This window comes from Aulonocara stuartgranti (assembly GCF_965226115.1).
Source record: "Aulonocara stuartgranti genome assembly, chromosome: 3".
NCBI lineage: Eukaryota > Metazoa > Chordata > Actinopteri > Cichliformes > Cichlidae > Aulonocara > Aulonocara stuartgranti.
The window spans coordinates 56,985,004-57,001,331 of record NC_138941.1 but is presented as its reverse complement, the minus strand read 5'-3'; the positions used below and the strand labels follow the sequence as shown (position 1 = coordinate 57,001,331).

Here is a 16,328-nt window from a genome sequence, read left to right as displayed (position 1 = left end):
AAAATAATGCTATATCCCTCCGGTTTGCCAGCTACTTTGGCTCTCGGAGGAGGTGGACGCACTTTTCTCCTCTCCCTTATCTTTCCTGCTAGTTCTTATGTCCTTGTCTAGTCTCGTGTCTTTTTTGTATTACTTTCCCTGGAACACTCTCTCACAGTCTGTGTCTAAAACCTAAAAGAGAATTATGGATTTGATCAACTGGTCTCTGAATGCTATTGACACCCTTTAACGAGAAGTCTGGGCTCGGGAGAACCCGAGTGCCCTGGAGGGACTTTCCCTGCCGGATACACGATGGACGGGTGGCAGAGGATCGTGTGCCTGGCGGGACTGTCGATCGAGGCCGCTGAAGATATCTACCTATTCGGAACCATGATAACAGGGTTCTTGCTGATCGGAGCTGGCTTGGCCCTGGCTTATCGGAGAATTAAGAGAGCGGAACCGGCTGTTCAAACCCCCACAAGGCTGCCCGCTGGGATTGGAACGACAGGTGCGACTTCTCAGAAAGGGCTCACTGAAGGCAGCATGGTTAAGAGCTTGGAGGCGCTTACAACTGCAGTGAATGCTCAGAATAACACCTTTGAGCGTATGTATGTTGGATTACATCAGGAAAGAATCAACTCAGAACAACATCTCTGGGCGGAGCTGGATTACACCTCGGATCAGTGGGCTGCGGTCGTGAGGTCTCAGAATCTGCTATGTGAGCAAAAAGAGTGACAAGACCACAGAATCGACGGCTAATAACATCACGGAGAAGCTCGCAGCTATTAACGGGAGACTGAGAGACCAGTGTCGGAGTGTTAAAAAACAGCTTGAAATTCTCAATTACCATCATAACCCGGCTACCCCTTCGGCGCCAGCTCAAGGCTGGAGCCAAACAACAACTCCCTGATAACGACTGTGTTGAGTCTGTTCTTTCCCATTCCCTACAAGGCCACCTGGGTTGGCTGGAAGACTGTTTACTTAGCCTGGCAGGGCGAAGGACACTGTCTCAGCTGAACTATGGACACGCACACACATACATATACTGATACTGATAAGCACTCACTGACGCATCACCCTCCCTACCCCGGATCCAACGCCACCTCCAACGCTTACCTCCCCCATGATGTGGACATCGGGTCAGTTGGAGGCGGAGTCGAAAGATTGTAGCGGTCCCAGATGAGATGTACACACTGGAACTCTTTCCCGTGTTGCTTGTCTGTGTTTATTGTGTTATGGTGTGTTGATACCTGTGCATTCGTGTATCATCCTTTTGTGTTGCACTTTTCAATGTTTTTTTTCCTCGCTACCTGGCCTGACCTGTCTCCCCAATGTGATGTTTGTATTGTATGTACGGTCGGCAAGGTCTGTCATCTCGGTTGTGGGCAAAAGACCTGCAACTGACAAATAAAGGCTATCTCTCATCATCTCATCATTTCGTGGTCTTCTGTGGGTGTTTATATAGTGTGTTGTTGCCTGTGCTCGTCAGGTATGTTTATTGGTTTTCCCATTACAGGCCATTCCTTAGTTCTTTCCTTACCACCCTAATTTTTTGTTTGTACTTCACTCGCTGTAAAAAAATGCTCACTCGCATCACAGCCTTTGCCTGCATTATGGGTCCTTTATTCACAAACACCACACTGCTTGCCCCGCAAATGGTGACAGTGGGTATCAAGCATGTATCAATGCATTGATACTTCCTGTTCAACTACTGTCTCCTATTGGTTTGAAGCAGGTGAGAATTTTTGTAAACTTCTTAAAAGGAATGATCACTCTATATGAAACGTCCTCTCTTAAAGTTATGGGGCGTTGTTGCAATCATCTCACAAAAGCTCAGGGATGAGTAACAATAAAAAACAAAATGTTCAAGGTTGTAAAAAAGTAAAATAAAATAAAATGTATTATGCAGTTTTAATTAAACTGGTTGCAGCCCCTACCATATTACTAAGATTGACCCACTGGGTTTTTATACTCATTGCACCTTGAGGCGACTGCTGTTGTGATTTGGTGCTATATAAATAAAATTGAATTGAACTGCTGATTTCTGAGTGGAGTCAGCTGTGCACTGGCACTACAAGAGAAAACATCTGAGACAAAGACAGCAGGAAACTCATTTGTCATGGCCTGCTAGCACTGTGACAATATATGTAGCTTTTCTTTTCTTATCAGGGAAGGACATGTCGTCACCCCATATTAGCTGGCTTTGATTCCAGATTCAAGAAGGTTTATGTCATTCAGCATGGCATATACAGAAATGCAGATGCTAAAAATAAATGTTCTTTTTCACCATTCTCTACAAAAGATAAAAAAAAAAAAAACCTCATAAAACAAAAACAAAACAGTAGCCCATTTTGAAAGGAAGGGGTATAGTCTTTATTATTAACTTATTTAATATTGTGTGTACCTGCCCAGGGACTGCAATGGAGATTAGCTTGTAGTTAAATCTAATACAAAGCTTCTCGTCTGAGTTTTTTGTGTATAACTCGTGATGAAAAATAAAACTAAAGGCAGAATAAACAATATTGTATAGTGTATATAAAAATTTACAGTTTTTATCAAAGTCCAAATTCCTCCTGTTAGGATATGTGTATTTTCAAACCATTTTTTTTTCCTAAAGAAGGCTTTACACCATTACCTCATCAATCATGTAAATCTTGACTGCTTTGCATCTGAAATGTGGTTTACCGAAAAACCATAGATAAAATTGAAAAGTAACATCTTAATTTTAGAAGAAAAGAATAAACGAAATCCATAAATCCACTTTAAAGGTGTAAATTATCAACTTTTTCTACAGGAACCCCAACAAATCACCCAAATACAAGAACATCATCTCCAGAAGTGTTCGGATCTGTTCAGGACCTCCTGCTATCTATTACCTGAAACCAAAGCAAGAGAAGTTTGGATCTTGGACAAGAATGACTGTTGGTGAAAAAACTCCAAACAAGACAAATAAAACCATCTTACTTGTGGGTGAAACAGGAGCAGGAAAATCTAAACTGATCAATGTTCTGCTCAACTACAGCATAGGAGTGAAGTGGGAGGATGAAGTCTGGTTTCAGCTCATAGGGAACGAGAAAAATCAGAAAGATAGTCAGACATCAGATGTGATCGTGTACGAGATCTTTGGTTTTGAAGATGAAACACTGCCCTACTCTCTGACCATCATCGATACTCCTGGATATGGAGGCACCAAAGTAACTTGGAAGGAAGATGATGACATGGTCAGCAAAAAATTATTGGACTTGTTTCGATCAGAGGATGAAGTTCATGAAGTTCATGCAGTGGGTCTGGTGATGAAAGCGAGTGATAATCGTCTGAACAACCGGCTGATGTATGTGTTTGATTCAATGATGTCTCTGTTTGGAAATGACTTGGAGAAAAACATTGTAGCTCTCCTCACTCACTCAGATGGAAGAAAGCCTAAAAATGCTCTTGAAGCTCTTGAAGCTGCAAACATTAAATGTGCCAAAAATGAGAAGAATCAGCTTGTCTACTTCCTGTTTAATAACTGTCAGCATGAAGAGCGAACAGAGGAAGAAGAATTGATAAAACATGCTAATGAAATATCAGAGAAAGGAATGAGAGGGTTCACAGCCTTCCTGGAAAATGTTGTACCTCAGAAACTGCAGAAAACCAAAAATGTTCTGACTGATCGAATCAGACTTACAGCCTGCATCCAAAACCTGAAAGAGAGAATCAAACTAACTGAACAGAAACAGACAGAAATCACACAGATTAGAGAAGCTCTGAAGAAACATGAAGAAGAGATGAAAAAGAATGAAGAGTTCACTGTAGAAGTTGACGAGGTCTACAAAGTTAAAGAAGATTTTGATGCTGGGATCAGGTTGTTAGTTTTTTATAATGCAGCTACCTGCTGTACAGTCTGTGAGGAGAACTGTCACCATCCTGGATGCACAAAGGCCTGGAAACCTGAACACTGTGAGGTCATGAAGAAAGGCCGCTGCACTGTTTGTACCAACAAATGTCGTTCATCAGATCATGTGAAAGAAGGCTGGAAATATGTGACCAAGACAAGGAAAGTTCAGAAAACAATGCAAGATTTATTAGAGAAGTATAAGGAGAATAAATCAGAGAGTGCTAAAAAGTCGAGTCTTTTGGAAAATCTTGAAAAGGAAATGAAGGAACTGACAGGAGAGAAGTCAGAGTACCTGGATGAGTCCTACCAACATGTTATCAGTCTGGAGCAGATCGCTCTGAAAGCTGATTCAGTGTCCACTATTGTCCACTTGGACTTCCTGATTGAGAAGATGAAGGAGGAAGGAGACACAGAGAAGGTGGAGAAACTGGAGGAGATTAAAAGCAGAGTGGATGAAGGAACCAGAAAAGCTCTGAGATACAAAGACTGAAAAAAACATAAATGAATAAATTGGTGAACTTGAAAATGCATTTACGTACTTCCCACTGTTGAAAATTTGATCGTTTATAATTATTTTATCTTTCTGAATATTGTATTTACAAAAGTGAGTTTAGCTGAAAACTGCACAAAAGAAGCTGTTATTCAAAATGAATTTAAATAAAAAATGTAACCACTGCATAGAGAGCCACATCAAAAAAATATAATTCAGATGTATGTATCAGCGACTCTCTGACAGCTTGTCGGCCCCATTTACACTAACAAGATTTCTAGATTTAACTAGTAAACACTAGAACTGCAATCATCATTTTAACCCTGCACTGTTACAAAAAACATCTTAAAAAAATGGTAATTTTCTGGCAGCTGGGGCACCAAAATACTATCGTAAAATAACAGAAAATGACTTTCTTATGAAAATACAGTCAATTTCAGTAATTAAAATTGAGTTTGTTGCGCTAATTTTACATGGGATTCTGCCTTTTCCAAGTGCGTTTAGACATTAAATTAGGAACATTTTAACGTGATCAAACAATGAAATTACCAATAAACAAGGTCAATGAATGTGGCAATATGAATCATAATATAAATGTACAGAAATATACAGTTAACAGTTGGTTTAAATAATAATGGGTTGCATGCCCTGGGACAGACTGACAGAGGCGATACTACCATTAAAAGTAGGTGAAGAGTCTTGACCACGGACACAACGACGGAGAGTGTCCGAGCCGGGGCTCGACCGGCAAACTTCTGATCACAAGGCAAACTGCCAACTCTTGAGCCACGATCACCCTAAATAGCAATGATAATAATACTTATGTGATGTAACACAAGCTTATAGGAATCATGTTATATACTTTTCCATAGCATTACATTTGAATTCAACAGTTCAATCTTTCAAATAATGCAGCGGTCCCCAACCTTTTTTGCGCCACGGACCGGATTATGCCCGACAATATTTTCACGGACCGGCCTTTAAGGTGTCGCGGATAAATACAACAAAATAAAACTAGTACCGGTACCGAAAAAAAGAAAATTTATTCATAACACACGTGAAAAGACCCAGGAAAACCGAGTAAATGATAAAAACGATAACAAAATAACGCTGAAAACCGATAAAAACCCTGAAAACTATACATTTCACACCTGAGCCTCAACTCTCGCGGCCCGGTACCAAACGACTCACGGACCGGTACCGGTCCGAGGCCCGGGGGTTGGGGACCGCTGAAATAACGGACAGATATTTTTGAAATCATGTGAATGTATTTTAACAATCTAAATATACATATGTACAGACAGATACATTTAATAATCATGAAAATTATGTTTTATTACATTACAGTGATTTAACGTTGATTTACATTTGAAATGTGAAATCACAGTCTATTTATGTAACTTTAATGATATTCTAGAAGAACAGAACAAAACTGTAAAATGCACAGTAAAATACTTTTATATTAGGATTTTTTTCCTACAGTGCTGCCATACCCGCGACCTTGTGGCTGTTAGTTCACATTCATTGGCCGATGCTAAGCATCATGTTATTATGTGTCCCAACATCCAATGGCATGTCACATTGTTTTCATGGCCACACCTTCACCCCAAGTGCAGAGGCCTATTTCTGTTCAGGAATGTTGTGAATACTTTGAGATCTATATTACACTCAACAAAAATATAAATGCAACACCTTTGTTACTGCTCCCATTCCCCATGGGATGCACTACTCATGATGTCAGATCAGCATCCTGATGTGGCACACCTGTGAGGTGGGATGGATTATCTCAATATGGCAGATGTGCCCACTACCACACATTTGGACTGATTTGTGACCACTGTTTGGGAGGGATGGTTATATTGTGTATCTGGAATGAATTTTAGGTCTCTACGTCCATCCCATTGGGAATGGGAGCAGTAACAAAGGTGTTGCGTTTATATTTTTGTTGAGTGTAATTGCAATTCCTACCTCTACATTTATTTTTTGAAATATATAATTAGCACAGCGTGGCCCTGCAATGTTTTATATGTTTTTTGTTTTTTTAGTTTTTATTCCTATTAATTATATTTTCACTTGTTGCCTTTGAATTATTGAATCAGACCTAGATGACATGAAATTTTCAGCAAAATTATAATTCAAATACTCCTTTAATTATTGATTATTTGAGATCCTGTTTCTCTTTATTCTTTATTGTGTGCATGCCTGAATAGGCATCCACACTATTGAGTTCCTGTTTCTCTTTATTCTTTATTCCACTATTTACTAGTTGCTTCCGTACACTTTTTGGCACTCAACTACTCCCAGCTTCTGCTCATTTCAGCACAATTGTCAATCTCTCCACCTCTTCTTTGTGAGAATGATTTTGGCTCAGTGCGCTAAATAGCCGCCCTTAGACCAGGAGGGCCAGGTTCGAATCCTGCTCAGGGTAACATTTATTTTTTTTCCAACTTTTTCAGCTTTTTTCAGCAGACATCTTCAGCTTTAAGGCATCCACACAGCATTTTCGCAGGAAATGCAAATTTTTCTAGTTCTTTATTATTCTGGTAGTTGCTTCCGTACGTTTTTGGACGTTAAGTACTCCCTCAGTTTTCAGCCGATTTTCTCCGTTCAAGCTTTAAAAAATTCTGCTGTTTCTGCTAATGGGTGCTATGACTTTTGGTGCTCATAACTTCTATACTTTTTGAGATATTGAATTTTTTTTGCAATATTTTTTGCCTATTTCTGCCATATTATCAGTGGCCTCACTGATTTTCCTTGCCGGGTTGACCGTGTTTTAGCTCAGTGAGATGGGCATCCATTCTCAGACTGGGAGGCCGGGGTTCAAATCCCGCTTATGCCAAAATTTCTTTCGGTTAACACTTAAAACTTTTTTAACTATTTTCAACACAAATTTCAGCTTTTTCACCCCTTTTCAGCACAAATACCAGCCTTTTTAAGCTGTTTTCAGCAAAAACCTCTTTTCAGCAGAATTCTGCTCATTCACCTCTTTTCAGCAGAAATTCTGCTGATTCATCTCTTTTCAGAGCAACTTTTTGCTTCTTTACCTCTTTTCAGCAGAATTCTGCTCATTCACCTCTTTTCAGCAGAAATTCTGCTGATTGAACTCTTCTCAGCAAAAATTCTGCTGATTCACCTCTTTTCTGCAAAATTTTCAGCCTTTTCACCTCTTATTAGAACAAATCTCAGCTGTTTTCAGAAAAAAAACTCTTTTGAGCAGAAATTCTGCTGATTGAAATCTTTGCAGAAGAAATTCTGCTGATTGAACTCTTTTCAGCCCAAATTCTGCTTATTCACCGCTTCTGAAAAATTTTCAGCCTTTTCACCTCTTATCAGCACAATTCTCAGCAGCTTCTGCTCATTTCAGCACAATTGTCAGTCTCTACACCTCTTCTTTGTGAGAATGAGTTTGTCTCAGTGAGATGAGTAGCTGCCTTGAGACCAGAAGGGCCAGGTTCGAATCCTGCTCAGGCGATGGCTTTTTTTTTTTTTTTTTTTTTTGGTTTTTTTTTTAAACTTCAACTTTTTCAGCTGTTTTCAGCAAAAACCTCTTTTCAGCAGAATTCTGCTCATTGAACTCTTTTCAGCAGAAATTCTGCTGATTGAACTCTTTTCAGCAGAAATTCTGCTGATTGAACTCTTTTCAGCAAAATTTTCAGAATTTTCACCTCTTGTCATCCCAAATTCTTCTTATTCACCTCTTCTGCAAAATTTTCAGCCTTTTCACCTCTTATTAGCACAAATCTCAGCTGTTTTCAGAAAAAAACCTCTTTTGAGCAGAAATTCTGCTGATTCATCTCTTTTCAGCGCATCTTTTTGCTTCCTTACTTCTTTTCATCAGATATTCTGCTGATTCACCTCTCTTCTGCAAAGTTTTAGCCTTTTATACCTCTTATCAGCACAATTCTCAGCAGCTTCTGCTCATTTCAGCAGAATTGTCAGTCTCTCCACCTCTCTTTTGTGAGAATGAGTTTGGCTCAGTGAGATGAGTACCTACTAGCGAATGCCCGCTCATTACTCCGAAAGAAACTTGTGGAACGTTAATATCCGAACAGAAATAAAAACATTTGTCAAGGGGTTTTTTGTGGCATTGCCTTTGACGCTGGATAAAGGAGGGCATGCTATGGTATGTTACGGACTTTTGAACTGGAACAGCTAACGCTCTGCACTTGGCTAGCTGCATTTACCGCCTTTGCAGCATCTTTAGGAGCGTTTTTGTGGTAAGTTTTATTTTTTCTGAAACTATAGTTCTCCGTTGTAATATGGGTTTTTATCGTCATAAATGTACAACTCTAGCAGGCATTTAAGAATTACATGCATGCGTCGTTTTATCCATGTCGGCTTGGCCTCAAAGTGTTTTGCATGAATTATGCTAATAAGCTCATATTTAGTATAACACATTATTAGTCCCTGGGACTAATAATGTGTTAATAACTTTTCTAATTTCTTACTATTTTAAAAGAAGTCTTTAGAAGGCGTTTCTGGATTTGCAGATTATAAACTGCCTTGTGGTTAAATTGTTGAATCAATATGCACTGCTGCGCTGCTTCACACTTGGCGCATACGTGGATATTGATATTGGCTAGCCCATTTGCTAACTGGTGGAACTTAAAACTTACGTTTAGTTCTCTGGAGTTGTACATATTAAAACTGGGGCAGCAAAATTGTAGGCACAGTACATACTTACAAAAGCAGTGAATAATCATTACATAATTACGCGATAGAACTTGGTTTACATTGCAAATAGTTATGTATACTAAGTTGAAATGTAGAATCTTCTGAACTGTAAAATTGTTGTGCCTGGTCTCTATTTTAGGTTAGCTTAAGGGTGAATCCATCAATAATATATTTACCAAACAGTTATTTTTTCGTTTTATTTTATTCTGATGCCCAGTGTTCATTAGTGAAAGACTTAGTTTTTTATCTGTCAGGGGCTGGGTCTGTGACCCAGCATTTTGAGTTTATTTTGTATTTTTGCTTTCTTATGTTATATTGAAATGAGGTGAAGTTCTTGTATTGTTGTTGTTATTATTAGTTAATGTTTAGTTGAGTTCTGGGCTGGTTATGTTTCATCTGTGTCTCCTGGGTTGTGTGTCTTTTCTGTTCTCTGTGTAGTCTGTCTTGTCTGCTGTGTTTTACGGTTATGTCCATGTCAGGGCAGAAGTAAATTTTCAGGGGTGAAGATGCTGTTTACCTTGACCAGCTAAGACTACAGATTGTAGATGAAGTCGAGAAAAGTGAAAAGAATCCTGATTACAAAGCTGATGCTCACAACTTTGGCCTTGCAATGCAAAGAGATCATCATTGATGACCTACCAGTAGGTCAGATCCTGGATTGCTGGCCTACTCTGAAATCCCAGTCCCAGGTAAGAATGTATATAGATGTATCTAACAAGATGTATTTTATATCAACTCCTGTTATCTGGCCTGTCTGAACAAATTATGCCTTTGGAGTGTAAGGATTTTGATGTATTTTGCAAAGATTTATAGACTAATTGAAACTTGTAAACACAAATGTATCCTGTGTGTTCAGATCTGTGCAGAATTCCACAGGATTACAAACCTCCACCTGAAGAACCACTTTTATGCTGTTGGACCAACATGCTCCCCGGCTCCAGAGCTTATTCAGAAAGAAAGCTGTTTGCACAGGGAACGTATCTGATGTCCTGTCTCAGCTCTTCAGAAGCTATAATCTCCAGGTTAGTGGGTTTTTGTCTTGTTTTTTGAGCTTTATTTAATTTGATCAATTTTTCAATTTTAACTACTATTCTTGACTAGGTTAGCCAATAATTTAAAATAAAGATTTTCTTGTGATGTAGGAACAAGCTGATATCCATGCCCAAAGTGCTGGTGTGCTTCATGCCCTCTCTGCCTATTTGTACGAAGACACCTCTACCTTCATCAAAACATGTACGTTTTGGACAAAGTTGTGAACAATATCTTAGTAGCATCCTTGTTTAGATTTCTCAAAACGTTATGACACTTGACAGTTTGAGAAGCATCTCCATGCTTGGATCTGTCTACAACAGTGTCCATGTCACATAATGGAAACACTACATGTTTTTAATGTGTGTAGACCTTCTATAATGTTCCTAGCCCAACCATACATCACTGTAAAAATGAAAAAAATATATAACTCCTATTGACTTTCTGTCGTTATTGCTACGAGCCTTTGCTTTACTAAAAGTACTATTTTTGTCAGTTTGTTTTCTCAAATCTTTGGTGTGTTGTGGCTTTTTTGTTGTTCAAACAATTGATTTCTGAGCTAGTAATAATCCAGAAATGTGACTTGTATAGATGAAACTAAGAGAAATAGGAATGCACTAACATGAAGTAATTTTGTTTTCTGTAGATGATGCATTCTGATAGACCAGATATTAGTGAAGTGCCACTTGGTCTCCTCCTGATCAGAGCCAATTCCAGCGATGCAACATTCTTCTGCCCTGAGAAGACTGCAGTTTTGGTCGAGGGTAACATGATCATTGTTTTCACCACCCTGGCTGATGCATTTCTAGTGATATTTGGACTGACCGACGCCCTGCACCTAAGCTACCCAAAATGTTTGGCCAACATTTTTGACTTCATTCAGAACGTTTTGATGGGTCTGGAGGGTGGGAAGTTGAAGCCCAAAGTACTGAGTCTTAAAAATGATCTTTTGGCAGCAGAATAATGTCCAGGATTCCTACACAGCCCTCAAGTGCCTGTTAAAGCAAGTAATTCAGTTTATCATGTTTCCAAGTCTGGATAAGTTTTTTATAAAACGAGAGAATAGAATAAAGAAATCTTTGCAGACTCATACTTCATTATCTAAAAGCCACATCCAAAGTAAAAGGGGTGATTTTATTATTTTTATTTATTTTTTCCCCCATCATCACTTGTGTTTTAGTTGATTTTGATTGTGCTTTTAGTCAGATAACTGTAAATCTATAGAGAAAATGAAGGACAATCTCACTACATTAATGGCTTCTAGGTGGGATCTTGAATGTCACTTAAGGAACGTTCCTCCTAAACTACTCATAACTGACATAAGGCGCTAAGGAGGTTTATAACACTTTGTTTTATGTCTCTAAAGAAGTATTTTTCTATTTAAAGTTTTATTGCTTTGTTGTTGAGACTGTGATTGCACTCTACAAATGTGCATTTTGCATAACCACAATATTGGCATATTAAAAAGGTTACCAATTATATTTCAGTGTATTAGCTGCACTATACTATACTATTACTTTCATTCGTTTTCCCTCCTAATAATGCAGGATTTTCTTTTCCTTTTGTTTGTTTTTTAATAAAAAGGCCATATTCATGTGTTAATCAAATTTGAATACTCTTAAAACATGTTGTGAAATTCTTTATTTCTAATATTGTAACCTTGTGCCAAAATTTCTGACATTATTCCCTATAAAATGTGGCGGATTTATGTCTTTGGGCTTTTTGTTAGAAAGGCTATGTGTCAAAGTAACTCAATAAATTTGTAACTTGAATTTATATTTTCTGTCTTATGTTTTTACAAGTGTAATTATTTTGGGCACTTTTTTTATATCAAATTCAAAACACAGTAGATTTGGATATTACAAGCGTTTGTATTTTAATTTTTTGAGTTGTATTAGCTTAAAATGGTTAACATTTTGAAACTAAAAATTAATTCCTTAAAGTTACTTGAGCTAGATTTGTACTTGAAACTCAAAATATCAAGTAGAGAGTACTAAACCAAAAATGTGGATATAACATAAAAACATTTATCAATGGTACTTAAAAATATTTATCTAAAGCTAATAAATAAAGCGTGTTTATTTAACTTTTATTTTTAAGTTTTAGTTACTTAAAATATTTTATGTAATCAGTTTCACCAAAAGTTTTGAGTAAAATTAACTTATTGGGTTTTACAGTGTATTTGTGTTCTCATCTTGGTTTATGATTGAGGGTTTTGGTTTCTGTTTTGCATTTCTATTTCTCCATTTCTTCTTGGTTTGTGATTTTGTAGCTCTTTAATTTTGGTTTCCATACTGCCTCTGTTCTGTGCCCAGTCGATGTCTGCCATGGTCCCACATCTCTGTGTTCCCTCTGTTGCAGTGTTTGCTTGTGAGTCTGTGTCATAGTTCAGTTGGTGTTTCCTGTTTTACGTTGTCCTATGTTAATGTATCTGGTTTTGCTTCCCTTTTCTCATTAGGCCTGATTTGTCCCAGTGTGCTCCCTCTGTGTATTTAGGCCCTGCGTTTTCCTTTGTCTGCGTCATGATCTCCCTCATTCTGTACTGTGTGTTCAGCCTGCCAGTTTAGTTTATTGTATTTTCAGTTCAGCCGGATTTCTGTTTTTTTTCGCATCCACCATTAAAGCTGCGTTTGAGTTCATCTTTTTGCTCCCTGAGTCTGCATTTTGGGTAAACCATTCCTGCCTCCACACAGCCTTCACTTGACAGAATCCTTTTGTTATAAAAAATAATCTTCTATACCAGAGAAAAATAAATGACTACCATCTGTGCAATTGATCAAATGTTATTTATATAAAAATAGTTTAAGGGCCAAATGTTAACCTTGAGAAACACCATAGTCTTAGGCAAACCAGATTAACCCTTTTACGCATAGTGGTCATTACAGTGGACAGCTATTCAAAGGCTGTTTTTTTGTATTTGTGTCAGTGTTGATGGTTTACTTGCACAAAAACCACTACATTGGACACTCATGTGTCACTCAATAAAAGTGGATAGGCAAAAAACTGTTTGAAAAGTACATGTTTAAAACAATTGAGTTTAAAAAATCTTTTTCTCATGTCTAAAGATGAAAAAAATCCTGATTGTGGTTGTCATAATTCATGCATGATAGGGTTAAACATGCTTGATCTCTATCTTTTTTATTTGGTCTTACTGTTGTTATTATGTGTGGAGGGATTTATTTTTATCCCCTTCCCCATATAGTGTCATCCACTGGACATATTTTTTTTCCTGTGGGAATGCAGTAAAATTGGGAATATCTGACTTATTTATGCTGTCTTCTATAAATTATAGAGTTTACTATCATGTGCATTACCATCTTATTACTTTTCTAATTTAATTTCCCTGATTAGCTAATACAGTTTAATGCAAATTGTTAATAATTTAATAATTATTTTAAAATTATGCTTAAATAAATGTCTATTTTATGGATTCTGTTCTGCCATAATTATTTAAATATATTTTAGATGAAGGAGAACAAAAAAAACTGTTATATTGTTCCTTTGTTTTCTCACTGCTTTTATTAGCAAACTATGAGTGAGAGTTGTCAAGACAAAACAAAACACCAACTACAACCATGTTCACCTTCACTAAAGCTGTTTCTGTGCTGTGATGAGCTGACTGAAACTCTTCAAATAAACCATTCCTCTGCAGATGATCTGTTAGCTGTTTGACAACTACTCTTTCAAGGATTTTTAATATGAAAGGAAGGTTGGAGATTGGTCTATAATTAGGTCTAGAGTAACAGCAAGTAACAGTTTAACTACTGCCAGCTTGAAGTACATATTATTCGATTCTTAGAAATAATTTGATCATATTTAAGATTGAAGCATTAATTAATAGCAGGATGTTTTTGAGCAGTCTTGTAGGGGTCTAAAACATGTTTTTGGTTTTGAGGAAGTAATTACTGAAGTTAACTGAGAAAAATCAATTGAAGAAAACAACTATTAATAAATGTCAGTGGTAGTGCAAGCAGCTGTACATCAAAACAATATTTTGATTTTAGTCTCAAATTAGTCCAGAACCAAATCCAAACAATGGGCCAAAACTGGCTCCTGTGGATTTGTTATATGAATAAATAAAGATTAAAACGTGAGTTAACAAATAAAAATACAAATAATAATATAAAATAATAATGTAAATGTAATAAATTAAGTACAGTGCAGAAAACAAGTAGTGAAATAAACAAAGAATTTAAAAATTAGATAAAAATTGTAATGGTCGAGGGAACAAATGTTGTCTTGATTGCTGAATGTTTAACGCTAAATTTAAAATATACAGTACTGTGCAAAGGTTTTAGGCAGGTGCGGGGAAAAAAAATGTTGTAAACAAAGAATGCTTTCAAAAATAGAAGAGTTAATCATTTATTTTATTCAATTAAGAAAATGTAGCGAATGAACAAAAGATAAATCTAAATCAAATGAATATTTGGTGTGACCACCCTTTGCCTTCAAAACAGCGTCAGTTCTTCTAGATACACTTACACACAGTTTTTGAAGGAACTCATCTGGTAGGTTGTTCAAACATCTTGGAGAACTAACCACAGATCTTCTGTGGATGTAGGCTTCCTCACATCCTTCTGTGTCTTCGTGTAATCCCAGACACACTAGATAATGTTGAGAACAGGGGTTTGTAAGAAGTTATGACCTGCAGTCTATCTGGGTCAGATATAAACCAAGTTTAGGTGGAGTTTATTTTCGTTATGCTGACTTTTTACAGTCAGTTACAATAACCCGTACTGCATACTAGCTAGCATGACGGAGTTTATATACAGCTGGGCGGGTGCTGTGATATTATTGATGATGAACTTGTTTCATCTTATTTTATTAATAAGGTTAGTTATTAGAGTTTCCAACCGTCCCGTAAAAAACGGGATCGTCTCGTATTCAGAGAAAATATTGTGCGTTTCGTATTGAGGTGAAAAGGAACACAGTTTGTCCCGGACACAAAGCTGGAGATATTCTGTGTCTTTGCTGCACAGCTGCCTCTTCTTCTCTCATTCTCCACCCTCCCTCTCCTGTTTCTAATTCAATCATGAAACTGATCAATGATCAGCTGATTGGCTTTTCTCTCTTGTTTATTTATCGCCCACTTTGCGCCAGAAAGAGGAAACCAGCGGATGTCCTTACTAAGTCATCAGAGCTGAACAGGTGATGGAGAAACAGGTTTACCTTTTAGGTGACATGAATGAGTTGAAGGGAAGTTATGAACTGTTTCTGAGAAATAACACCAGGATCCTTTTCTAAGTAGCTGACAGCTGGTAACTGTGCAGGGGCCGCTCTAGCAAAGTTTTGCCAGGGGCCCAGGTAGGGCATTAACACGGAAAGGGGGGCACAAAGAAATACTTTCTTATTCTCTTTTAAAATGTCTCGCTTTTAACAAATAATTATCTGAATCTTACAAAAAACGTTTTCATCTGATGTAAAATGTATAGAAATCCATTATTGTACATAGTAATATTTTTTAGGGTCCCATCATAATTTCTTCAGAAGTACTGTATATGATGCCAGTATTTTCCCACATTTTCTAAATACTGTACCAGTACTGTGTGTAAAATGCCATCAAAAGGTCAATTAAGTTTTATTCTTTCTCACCTGTCTTTCTGTCTCCTTTCACTTTTTAAAGGTTGCCATGTTCGAAAAAATATTTTGCCCTGCCATGCTGTTTATTGATGTGGCAAATGAATGGTTTATGAAAATATATCTAAATCTGTCATCAGTATTCAGTAATGATCATGTCTCACCTCTAGTCTCCTCTGTCTTAATTTCAGGTTTTCACCATGTGTTCTAGATAGTTTAGGAGGTTAACTCGACCAAGCAGTCTACTTTTGGGTACTGTTTAGAATACCAGAATAGGGAGGATGGTGTAGGTTTAAGTTTATTAGACTGATACATAGGGATGGGTATCGTTTAGGTTTTATCCGATACCGGTGCCAAACCGGTACCTTTGAAACGGTGCCGGTGCTTAAACGGTGCTCAAACCGGTGCTTAAAGAATGGAGAACACAAAATTGGTCCAAAAACCTCTCATTTTCAGCTGTTTTTTTGTAAAAAGATAACAATGTTAGCCTTTTCTGCAGCTATGGGGCATATATGGTATCACTCTTGGCTGGAAGCAGTGCTTAAACAATGGAAAAAACACAAACTTTGTCCAAAAACCTCTCATGTTTAACTGTTTTCCTCTTTTTCTTTGGTCATTTTAGCCTTTTTGGCCAGGGTGAAGGGAGTATCTGCCATCAAACAAGAAGACAGCCGCATGTAACTGGTGTTGTTAATGGTGTTT

At 37.4% G+C, this 16,328-nt stretch overlaps 2 protein-coding genes and 1 long non-coding RNA gene across 6 annotated transcripts in view; all 3 read left to right on the top strand.

The window, feature by feature from the left end:
* LOC309701872 (type-2 ice-structuring protein-like) overlaps positions 1–16,328 on the top strand; it is a 144,206-nt gene that overhangs the window by 70,254 nt on the left and 57,624 nt on the right. The gene's annotated exons all lie outside the window — the stretch shown is intronic.
* On the top strand, positions 2,867–4,346 carry LOC309698591 (uncharacterized protein; the record flags this gene model as incomplete). The annotated part of the gene is made up of 1 exon (XM_082521127.1): positions 2,867–4,346. Exon 1 carries the CDS (start codon positions 2,895–2,897, stop codon positions 4,344–4,346), a length of 1,452 nt encoding a protein of 483 aa, XP_082377253.1. The 5' UTR covers positions 2,867–2,894.
* LOC309704039 lies at positions 9,648–10,248 on the top strand. Its single transcript, XR_014276125.1, has 3 exons — positions 9,648–9,709; positions 9,877–10,042; positions 10,163–10,248. It is a non-coding gene; the product is annotated as an uncharacterized lncRNA (long non-coding RNA).